This window comes from Notolabrus celidotus, chromosome 11, assembly GCF_009762535.1.
Source record: "Notolabrus celidotus isolate fNotCel1 chromosome 11, fNotCel1.pri, whole genome shotgun sequence".
Classification (NCBI taxonomy): domain Eukaryota; kingdom Metazoa; phylum Chordata; class Actinopteri; order Labriformes; family Labridae; genus Notolabrus; species Notolabrus celidotus.
In genome coordinates this window covers 10,762,470-10,774,891 of record NC_048282.1, presented here as the reverse complement: position 1 = coordinate 10,774,891, position 12,422 = coordinate 10,762,470, and the positions used below count along the sequence as shown (strand labels likewise).

The window sequence follows — 12,422 nt, the reverse complement described above, 5'->3', positions numbered from 1 at the left end:
TGTTTTGAAGGATGCTTGGTAAACATCGACTATGCTGACAGCAACACCGCTTCAGTAGCATCCATGTATGATTTAGTAAGTTAAGAAGTGATGTATATGGAAGTTTTAAGATTCACCAGAGGTTTTTTTTTTTCGCATTGCTGTACTGTAAATGTAACGGACCGTTAAACATTAGTGTTGCAGCATCAGTAACAGCTGTGGTTCACAATCAAACACAGTAGGTGCTGCTAATGCAGCGAAAAACTGAGTACCACCTGTCAAATATACGGGAAAAAGAAGAAGAACGTTTGCGCTGTGCATTGTGCGAAACAGTACAGGAGGGAGACTGGACAACTACAATACGGGTAGTTGTGCTATACTACAAATTTTGCTGTTGTTTTCATACTGCTAGTATTGTAGGCAGTAGTATCGTAGGCAGTAGTATGGTAGGCGCAATCGAGAGTGAGATTCTGTCTGCGTCCAAAATCATGGGTAGCATCCTTCAAAGGACCCAGCTTTTTTCAGAGTTGAAACAAATATCTTAATGTTTAATGTTTACTCCTCCGCTACTTGAGAGTTGCCGCTGTCCCGTGTTAATTGATGTGCAATGAATCTCAGGACGTCGGACCATTAAGGGTACAAAGTTCTGCACACTGGCCTTGAATTGTGGCCTTCGAAGGATGCAGCCCCTCACTACTTGAGTAGCTGACCTCAGAGCTGTATTAGGGAGACATGCCCAGGGACTTTCAGGTGCATGACACAAATCATGTGACTCAGAATAACTCCTCCTCTTATCATCTGCTGTAATCTTGCAGGGAGAAGACGACAACAACCCTGACTCCTCTGCCAAATATATGAATGCATGATATGAATATGCTCACAAGTCAAGTACGTTAAGGGCAGTATACCTGCTGGTAAGTGCAAAAATATCCAATGATGCTAGAATTTCACTCACAATAAAAACTGGAGCACAGATGCCTTTGAGGGTCAGTGAGCGCCATTAACAAAGAATAAATTGTGAATTTGTTTTGGCCGTTATAAAAACGAGAGTTGAAAAAATCTGAAGGATAAAAATAAGACAGAAATTTGCATAATTGGGGGCCCAACTGAGTTGATGGACAGGACTCAGACTCAGCTCCAATCACAGTTTGGTCGAGTCAACATATCCAACATGGCGCTGCCTGAAATATCTCTCCAAAAAACCCATGAGTGACGTTGTTCGATAGGGTCTACGATTTGGAGCCAGTCTAAGGAGAGCTGCTGTTCATCATTCTTCCTCACCGGCTTCATAAAAGAGAAACGATTTCAATATGTTACAGACAACAAAGACACTAAGTGCATTAATTTAAAGCAACATTCATCAGCTCAACAGTGTGCATCTTGACATTTTATGTTGCCATGTTTTATTTTCTTAGGACTGAAAGAAGTGGTGGATGAGACAGAAATAAAAAAGAGGGGAGAAGTGGTGCAAAATAAATGCTGCGCAAAAGCTGCAATGCTGCACATGCATACAATGTCTAACCATTAAATCTTCCTCAAATGAAAGAAATAACTCTCACAGACTGAATGATGCTGCAAAGTTGGAGACTTTAGTAGAAGACACTGAAATCCCAAATGAGAGCCTAATCCTGCAGACTGGCTGCTCTTTCACAGTCTGCTAACACACTCTCTGTTCCCCAGCTCTGTGAAGCCACCAAAGGCCAGTGAAGATCTGGGTCAGGAGCTTTTTTAGTGCTCCGTGTTTTGTCACTTTGCTACCAGAGGCTAAAGAGCACTGCGCTGATTCCAATGCTGAATATTGATTGGCTTAGATAACGGACCAACGCAGAGAAATGTCAGTGAAGGGCGCAGAGGCAGGCCTGGCTTCTTTACAAGCACAATCAGAAAGAGACGCCTCTGAGGGACGACCACAGATGCTTTGATCTAACCACAGGGTTAGACCAATTCATGTAATGGTTTCAAGGTTGAGCTTGAAATATACAAAAAAGAAAATTGTTCAAATTATTATTATTTTTTAACATCTTTGAGAGGAGAGAGTGAGTGATCACACTTCAACACTTTTCAGCTCACCTTTATTCACTTACATTAAACTTCCACCAGAACAAACACACACTGGCTTTGTTTTCAAGTCAAAAGTAATCTGTATGTAGTTTCAGCTACCACCTAATTACATCAGACTACCACCAGATCTCGTCTATATCTGATCCACTGCGGTCCGGCCGTTTTCTGAATGCAGCACGGAGCAGGACCGCCAGACAGTTGGAGTCAAGAGACCAAGGTTTACCTGTTAATTACTGAATCAATGATTCTCCTCTTCCTCTCCTCATCCATGTTGTCTTTATCAGCCTCTGAAAAACTCTTGACCTGTTGACTCCAGGCATGGCTCCGCTCATCATGACGGTTTGTTGTTCAGTGAAATATGATCTGGTGATAACACAGAGTGTTTTATTCTGAAAATTAAGCGGATGTTTTCATTTTGTTTTGGTTCCTGACTTCCTGTCCCGCTCGATCTGCTCTGTTGGGATTGATGCGTCGTGCTCCGGCATCCGGCAAAAATAAAACTCTGATTGTATCTGATCTGGAGGGCTCTGACCTGCGGGATAAGAGACACAGCACAACGGAGCGGATCCAGTGGAAGTTAACACATTGACGAGAATAGAATCAGATCTGGTGCTGTGACTGATCAGAGACAGATCTGGTGGCCATCACTGTCACTGCAGAGAGGTGTTCAAAACTGTCTACAGTGTGTTCATTAAAGTCAATGCAAAGATACATGGAACATTTATCAACATCATTGATTATAACATTAGATAGCAGTAAGAGCATGCCATATGTTGAGTTAATAACCAGAATCTACCACAATTTGTGAAACAGAGGGCTGCAACTAAAGGTTATTTTCATATAATATAATTTGACGTTGACTTTTACAGAGATTTGATTACTTCTTACTTGCATCAGTCCCAGGTTCGACTCTGACCCCTGGCCACAGGGTCATGTCATCTCCACTGTCCTGTCCCTAAATTACTCTTATCTCACAAAGACAAGGACCAAAACTATTTAAAAATGTAATGCAAAGCAGCAGCGACTCTTTGGATTAAATATGTGAAAGGATTCATCAGTTACCAGAATTGTTGTAAGACTTACACTGCAGCTGTACCATTAACAGAGTAAATAGAAAAGTACGATGAGAAAAGAACGGTGCAATGTAATAACCTGGGACTACGACCGTGCTCACTACAGGCTCCACAATAAAGCAGTCATAAATTATTCAGCGTCTAATATCACTCCTGGAGGAGTTCCCCTCAGCTCCATGTTCTGCATCTCATCACACGACTTCCCGTCGAGAGGGAAATAATTATCAGTCAGCCGCGGCTCTGTTTCCGTGCCAGCTTCTCAGGCACAGACAACACAGTGTGAGCCGCAGCGACAACACTGGCTGGTAAAAGACAATTACACACAGCACACCTCCAGCTGAGCGGCAGCGAGGAGGCGTGATGAAGAGTGCTCTCGTAACATCTGTGCTCCTTTGCAGCGAATGAGCCCAGTCAGGTGAAAAGAGAAGGTCTGTATGTGAATGAAGGGGGGGGGGGAAGCCCGGCAGAGAGAGGCCGGTGCTGACAGGATGATCTGTGACGTGGCTGGAAGTGTCGGTTCTGAGAGGAGTTATATAAATGAGCGAGGGAAAAGCAGCAGAAATAAGAGAGGTCAAACTCTTCACACTGTTTTTAAAGGTTCAAGTTAGCGGGGAGGATTCAGAGGCCTCGACAGCAGAGTGAGACTAAAATATCCAGGTTCAATATCTGGCTGCAGTCACCCTTATTTAAGGAAGTCACACTTGACGGTCACGCCAAGCTCCACAAGTCTCAACAACTCTGCAACAAACTAAAGTCTACTGAAAACAATGAAATATATTACCATATTTATATTACCAATCAATCAATCTTTATTTATATAGCACCAAATCACAAAAAATGTTGACTCTTTCCAAACAGAGCAGGTCTAGACCATACTCTATGTTATATTATTAACAAAGACCCAACATCAAGACAGGATAAGATCCAGTCCCATCTTACAGACAGGACTCAGTCTGATCTCATCTTAATCCACCATGAGCAGAGCACTTTGCAGCATTTAGCAAGTTACAACTGCAAGGACAAACTCCCTTTAACTGGCAGAAACCTTGAGCGGGACCAGACTCATGTTAGACACACATCTGCTGAGACTGTGTTGGGGTTGGAAAGATCAGCTTTGTGTTTGCTGTGCAACGACCACGGCTCATGACAGTTTAGTGTATAGTGCCAACCATTAATGATTTGGACTGTCTCTCGTTGCCCTCCGCTCCTCATCTCTGATCACTTCTCTCTGAGCAGGGACTTTGTGTTGTTTTCATGGATGTGAACATGTTAGGGTGTTTTTCTGCGGGTCAGTTTGTTGATCCTTGTTCAGGCTGTCTGAGGTGTTAGGATTTCCCACTTCATGTTAATCTGGCTGCAGGGATTTGATCTCATTCACACGACAGCATGAGCGAGGTCAGACGCTGATGTTGGGTGATCTGTCTCACAGGCGTCGGATGTGCCTCAGGTCAGGACTTGTGCAGGCCGGTCATTGTCATCCACACCAAACCACAAAAAAGCTTCTTTAGTGGCGTTACGAACACGACTGTCTCAAATATCACAGTTTGCTGCAGGACTGAGACTCATTCTTTGAAACTACACACAGAGCAAAAGCAGGAGTGTGTCCATGTATATTTTTGACCAAAGACTGGTTCGTGCTTCCAGGAAAAAAGACAGAAATTAGCAGAGAGGGCGAGGCGATGTTACAATAGATAGTTTCAGGCATATGAGCACATTTAACGACACCAACACTGTGAGCATCTCTGACAAATGACACTCATGTGCAGCGAAGGACTGAGAAATCTTTCCCGCCCTGCAGCGATTCATCATCAGCCCGAGCAGACCGTCCTCTGATGGAGGCAGGAACACAATTAGGCTCCAAGCTGGAGAGCGAAGCTTTGAACAGCCTCAGGTCAGAGCCTGATTAAAGGAGTCAAGACTATAAACAGACATGCAGGGATCTTATTTTGCACACACTTCTGATTCATCGTCTCTAAAACAGTTTGAAGCATCAGCGAGATTCAGAAATTACAAAAAAGGAAGATCAGTTCTGCAGATTGATCACGATGATGTTTAAATCCTTATTTACTGTAATATTTCATGTCCACTCTGACCCATGTGCATGTTTAGTGATCTTAAACAGGGTAAATGTGTGTCAGTAACAGAGTGACAGATAAGCTGCACATCTAAAAAATAATGTTCTGATGGCTTTCTCTCACGCTGCTTGAGATCTGTCGTGTGCAGTGTGAGTTTAGGAGGTTTGCTGCAGTTGCTATGGTGTGCAGGAACATTTTAGGACAGTGAAGCCACGTTCACGTGCTCCTCAGATCATCACGTTCTTTCAACTTCAAGAGTCAGGTTTAGCTTTACTTGACTGCTTAATCGAGGTGGGATGCTAGTAAGTATTAAACTATTGCTTTAGCTAACGCATCTGACTTATTAAGGATTAAATACCAAACCATTGTGCATAAATAACTTTTCTCACAAGTCTAGGTCACTATGTGGACAAGCACTAATGGTGATACCATATTACAAATTATATTGGAGCAAACAGCTGATATGCAACACGTTAATTAATTTAAAAGTTGCTTGACATAAATGAAACATTGTTTGATGACTAATATGGTGTCAAGTCGTGCGACCAACATCCAACAGTGCAGGACCACCGGACAGCTGGAGTCACGAGACCCATGTTTTCCAGCAGAAATTACTGAATCAATGATTCTCCTCTCCTCATCCATGTTGTCTTTATCGCCCTCTGAAAACCTCTGACCTGTTGACTCCAGGCCTGGCTTCGCTCGATCTACTTTAGATTGATGCGTCCTGCTCCAGCATAAACAGTAGTCTTGTGTATCTGATCCGGAGGGCTCCGACCTGCTGGATCAGAGACGCAGCCGGAACACAACGGAGCGGATCCAGTGGAAGTTAACACATTGACTAGAATAGAAACCCATCAGATCCAGGGACATGACAGGTCGGAGACGGACCGGACACCGATCTTGTGGAATTCGGCCATTAAAGCATTGAACGCTGAAGAACTTGTGGCTTTTGCTTCTTTGCCAGCTTCCAAATTGTCAGTATTGTTTGAGTGTTAGGGGCTTTGTTATGAGAGCCAGTTCTGTAGTCTTGTAAATAGTGTAAACAGTGTAAACATTTTTTTGTTTGTGTTAAATTAAGCAGTTAGTAGTGGTAGGGGAGAGTAGCCTTTTATTTTGTATATCTGTTTTGTCCTGTTCTTCAGTTCGGAAGTAAGTTAAGGTCCTTGTCCCCCCTTTTTTTTATTTTTACTGAGATAAGGAAGTTTCATTCTAAAGATATTTTGTTTATTTTGGCATTTACTCACCCTGAAGTCTTCATTTATTTTTTGTGTTAAAATAAATCAAAAATTTTAGGCTGCAGATGGAACTAGCAAGAGTTACACATCTAGATAGAAACTGCACGATGCTGAACCAAATGGAAGTCACATACCCCGCTGAGCCCCTCAAAAACAGACTGCATCTTACTCGCTATCAGTTTCCTTGAAGCAGAGGGAAACACATTTTACCTGCTGGATGGAGGCCCAGGAATAAAAGGCCATTCTTTCACACCATTTTCATGCAGTCAGATAAGGCTAAAGCTCGCTATCAGCTTCTCTTAGATTAATTGGAGCTGATTTAGTGGCAGTAAAAATGCTTTTTCCATTCAGGGGGGACATGTTGCATTTAGAGCAGGAAATAGACATACACTGCGAGTTGTGGCTACTATGCAAACTTACATTTTGGATTATTAAACACTTGTTATCATCAGTGCAACACTGAACACCAGAAATGAAGGAATCTGTAAAATCGTGGAGTTTCCCTTTAAATTTGACTTCCCAAAAAAAAGCTTTTTGGTAATGCATTGTGCTTAAATACAGTTTCAGGGATTTGAAAATAATCCTACTAATATTCCAATCTAATCCAGAGAGTGACCCACAAGCACAGGGACACCAGTCCACTGTGTGCAGCTCACAGCTAAAATATCCATCATCATCACCAATAATTTTTCCGTATGAGCGCTGTGCTGTGTCAAGAGAGGACTCTGATCCATCAAATGTGACCATGACGTCTCTTCATGCAGCAGTCGGAAATTTGTGGTGAATAAACCAAAGCTGGAGTCAGCGCAGAGACTCTTAATGGCCTGACGCTCCTGGCCGTCTGTGAGACAACAATTCTGAGTTTTATATAAAATGCTGAGACATAAAAAATGCAAAAGCTCCGGCATGTTTACCAAGGTGAGAGACCCCAGCTGATGTTGAAATCCTGTCTGAACTTCTTTAAAGCAGCTCAGAGGAGCTTTCATTTGGTGTTGATTTGGCAGCGCTTGTGGCCTCATGTCTTAAAAATGCTGATGCATTCAAATCTTGCTATATCTCTAAAGCTGTGCACACATTCACAAAACTCCTGAAATACTTCTCAGAATTTACAGTGTTTGAAAGCAAACAATATAATTTCCCCCTGACTTTACTCAGAATTTTCCTTGCCAGCCACCTTGTAAAATTTCTGCAGAAGTTGAGTAAGATGTGTGCAGACAAAGAAAATGATGACATTCATGCACCTGGAAGAGCAACTAAAAAGTCAGCATATATGTCTTTTTACATGAAGCATGGATATTAATGCAAAAACTGTCAGCATGACTTGTGTTCAATCTGTTTCTTTATCACTGACCATTTTAAATTCTTAGGTCTTCAGTATGTTCTCTGCTTCATTTATCATATCCCCGTACAACTTTTCTGCAAAAACATCTCACCATGCTTCATTTTAACATGGTTAAGTCCTGCTGATAATGAATCTCGACTCACAGGAGCTCTTCCTATATTTGCACCTCTCCAGCAGCAGGCCACAGAACTAGGAGCCTTTGCATTTGTACCAGACAAACATGTGGCTAGTGTTGTGAAACAATGGTATTCAGTTGGATTAAAGCATCAAACCTACTTGGTTTAGTTTGGAACAAAATGTGGTTTAAGGATGAAATAAGCACAATACTTATGTGACTTAAAATACACACATAGGTGAGTGACATAATCTCCTTTTCTCCCACCATAATTCCCCTGACCACTATAGGTAGCCATCAACTAAATACAGAAGACTGTCTTGCAAAGACATGAAAATTCACTTTTACGCACATTTTCTATCATCCTGTTCCAGCTCATTGAAGCTTCATGGCGTTTTCCCCAGGGGACATGTTCAGGGGCGCGAACAGACGTTTGGCATGCAATCTTAAACACCCACATGAGAAACGTTACAGACAAATCTTCTTAAAATCAATTCTTTAAGCACTCAAAAAATTATGATTGTCCAAAGTAAGTAGTATTTTATGCAAAGAAAATGTAAACGGGGAAACGGTTTAGCTCAGATGCTCAAGCGGGCGCCCCATGCACAGAGGTAACAGTCCTCAACACCCTGCAAGATTTGCTGGCCCCCACCACATTTCCTGTCTCACTCAAGCTGTCCTATCAAAATAAAGGCAAAAAAGCCTGAAAATAATCTTAATAAACAAATAAAATGCAAGCACTGATACACAAATAATGTGTTTTTGACAGTGTTCTCTACAATTTCAAGTACAACAAAAAAGGTGCTAATTCTACTAACTTTGTTTTAACATAAGTCACGCCTCAAACAAGGCAACTAGCCAATCAAATTTCAGGATTTTGGGGTGGCACCTATGGTATCTAATCAGCTTTCAAGAGGGGCAATACCACCCCTTGCCAGCCCTGTGGACAGGCCCCTGGACATGTTCAAACTAAGTCTTAATATCGCCTCTACATTAATGAAAACATTAAAAAAAGAAATGTTTTTAATTTAGAAAAATCTTCCAGAAGTGTTACAATCTTTAGCGTCAACACTAGAAATGAAGATAATGCTGCCTGGGTTTGTGTAATGCTCAGCTGCTCAGCATCAGTCTGCACCGACTGACCCACTGCAGGTCAGTGAGGTTGAAAGTATCAACGCTTCAAAGCCTTCAAAGATCATTTTTGTTTTATACACGATGTAGATGCCATAAAATACTTTTATAAGCAGCTGCAAAGGAAGACAGAGTAGATGATAACTTCTTATCTATTATAATAAATACCCATAATGCCGTATGCCTCTGTTAGCCTGCTATCTTTGCTGCTCAGTCTTGCAGGATCATCAGTCTGAAATCATCACACACTCAAACACAGTCCTGCAGAATCTCCCTTTGTATGCTGCTTTATATTATTTGCATCCACCGTAAAGTGCACGTCTTGGTAAATGCACACATGTTGCAGAGACACAGTTTGCATCCTGATTATCAGCAGCCCAACGCGCACATTAACGACGCACAGGTCCATTAAAAATGATGGAAAGTAATAATAATAAAATATAATTTCCCTCCGGGCTCCCATGATTAAAAAAAAAGAAGATCAAAAGGAGGAATATGAGATGAGTTCCTGTCTAGCCTGCTAACATGTCTGCAGCCTCAGCCTGTTCACAGCACAGTGAGCTCCAGCAGAGATACATGGAAACACTTCTTCACTGTGTTTCCTCTCCGTGCTTCAAACCTGGAGTCTCTCTCTGACTGTGTTTCTGCATTAATGATGGAGCTGTGCTGTCTGCGCTCATCCATCCCTTCCTTCTGAGACAAGAGTTCAACTCCGGCTTACCTTCTACAGCCCACACCGACGGCAGCATCCACAGCAGATAAAAGATTTCCATAATCACAGTTATTCCGGGCTTCGCGCAATAAAAAGCCATCGCGCTCATCACGCAGCCGTCCAGCAGCAGGCCATTGACTGTGCATTCATTCAGAGCTGCGGAGCATCATCCTCCTCATCCTTCTCCTCATCACAACCAGCAGCAGCAGCACAGAGGGGATAAAGCCGAGGAGCTGCTGCTCAGGCCAGTTTGGGCGAAACCAAGAGGAAGGGGGCGGAAAAACACCGGAAAACGAGACTACACCGGCATCCCGCTGCAACCACCGACTGACCGGACGAGAGGTTTATGCTGAAAGGACGAGAATCAAAGAGCTGATACAACTGTTTGTTTGTCCCCTGCTACTTTTTACAGTTTAAAAACACCGCACTTTTTATAATAATCAATTTCCATTACTGCGTTAACAACATTAACTGCAGTTTAAAACAAGATTTTCATTAAAAAAAATGTGAATTTAAAAAAACAGAAGCGCATTTTATGCAAAATAGCCTATAAAAGAAAACATTAAAACTTCTAATCAGGTTTCTTTTCTGCAGGAAAAAAAACTCTTTTACTTTCAAAACTTGCACTTCATATTGCACTTAATTTGAAAGGGTTATTTTCAGTATTACCTGTTAAGATAATATCATTTTTTAAATGAAAACCGTATTTTTTTTATGCTTTTGTTTTGTAGTTTGATGTGTTACTGAGTTTTGATGCTGTTTAGTTTTATGAATACACCTGTTGCCCATAACTATGATCATTTAAATCTCTTCTTAAAATCTATTTTTACAGACTTGTAAAAATTAATTGTTCTTAATTTTTATTTGATTATTTTATTTGATTATTTATGGTTTTAATTTTTTTTTTCATTTATTATTTTAATGTTCCTAATTTATCCTTTTCAATTTTTCTATTTCTATTGGTCTATTGTCACACCACTTCATTCTGCTTAATTTACGTTTATTCTTTTTAACCTCTTGCATTGTGTTTTGTTTTGCATTGTTAAAATTCCTACCCTCCTCTCTGTCTGTCAAAAGGTTTACTTTGTTGTTCGAATCATGCTTTGCTTGTCAAAGCACTTTGTAAACATTTGTTTTTAAAGGTGCTATATAAATAAAGTTATTATTATTATTCATACATTACTGTTGAGTGTTTTTGCTAATATTACACATCTTAAAACAGAATGCTTTAAATAATGTGGAGATCATTTGTATATGATTTGCTTGTATTACATAAAATCTGGATTATGGATTTATTGAACAATCGTTTGATGATGAATTGTATGTTATTTAAGTAATATTTGACATAGAAGTCATAGTTTGCAGAAACACTTCAGAATGGTATGACAATTACGGAGTCATTGTCTGGAAATGTGAGGAGGCACATGTTGATCAGATGTATCAATATTTGAAAACAACTATAAATAGCAGTGTAGCTGTCATATCCTTGAGTTGCAAAGCAAAATCAATTTTTTAGCTTAGCTTCTCAGGTTTATTATCATTTTATTATTTCTAATATAGGCACACAGCCTTTGAAACGCTCTATTCCATGCAGTCTCACACCTCAGCCACATTTATCCTTCCCTAATAACTCATTTCATCCTTGACCATCTGATTCTCTGAATCATAGTTTAAATGCCTGTAGTGTTTACACGCCCTGCCAACCTTTTCACAGCAGTTTTCCTTTTTCTGTCACTGCAGTCATCATTCAACTGAAATGTTCTGTGGTAAAAAAAAATGCTTTGTTTGTTTTTTTATCAGCTATATATTTTTAATTGTTTTTATGGTGTCTAGTTTTATGTTTAATAAAGAGCGTATATATTTTAAATAAAAGTTTGTTATATAAAGTGTATTCTAGCAATGCACAGATCCCATTTTTTCTCCCTGTGCTACATTTTATTTTATTTATTTAGTCTTTCTTTCATCAATGTCCTTATTTCTTCTTTTTATGTGACGATATATTTTGTTTCTGAATTATTTTAATTATTTTTTCTAATAAAAATGTCTTCTGACTTTAGTGTTCTTCTGTGTGTTACCTGTTTTTAAAATAATAAAGATGCATTTTTTAAAGGGTATTATTCTTGTGTATTTTGTGTTCTATTTGTTATGTTGCTCTTCTATTGTATAAAGCTAACTCTGAGCACCAGTCAAAAATTCTAGTGTACCTCTAGTGTACCTTACCTGTGCACATGGCTGTCAACATCTAATCTTTTCTCTTCTATGACACTGTCACATTCAGGCAAGAACAAAAAAAGAGGATCTCTACAGCTGACTAAAAAGTAAGATTAAATGAACAAAAATCAACAGGAGATAAAACTAAACTAAGTTGAAATAAATCCACATATAAACATGGACACTGTGAACACGCAGTAATATTCATAGAAGACCCAACATTGAGCTGACTAAGAAGAGAGGACACAAATAGGCTTAATTAGACACAGGTGAGACAACGAGACGCAGTTGGAACCAATCAGCACACATTCAAAGTGGAGGGAAACACGAGGGCAGGAAGTAATACCAAACCAGACACACAGGGAGCAAAAACTACAAAATAGAACAGGAAACACTATACAGAAACACACAAGGAGATCACTATCAAACACACAAGGAAAACAGCACAAGACAAGTATCACTGAACGTAAAGCCAATACAGAATA

At 40.2% G+C, this 12,422-nt stretch overlaps 1 protein-coding gene across 1 annotated transcript in view; it reads right to left on the bottom strand.

Moving 5' to 3' along the window:
* The window catches only part of ephb2a (eph receptor B2a), a 63,448-nt gene extending 51,372 nt beyond the window's left edge, over nucleotides 1-12,076 (bottom strand). The window contains exons 1-2 of the mRNA XM_034696487.1: nucleotides 11,947-12,076; nucleotides 9,736-10,075 (exon numbers count right to left, since the gene is read on the bottom strand). Coding sequence (XP_034552378.1) covers nucleotides 9,736-9,835 — 100 coding nt within the window. The 5' untranslated portion in view covers nucleotides 9,836-10,075; nucleotides 11,947-12,076. The remainder of the gene's footprint in view (nucleotides 1-9,735; nucleotides 10,076-11,946) is intronic.
* Nucleotides 12,077-12,422: the final 346 nt, after the last annotated feature.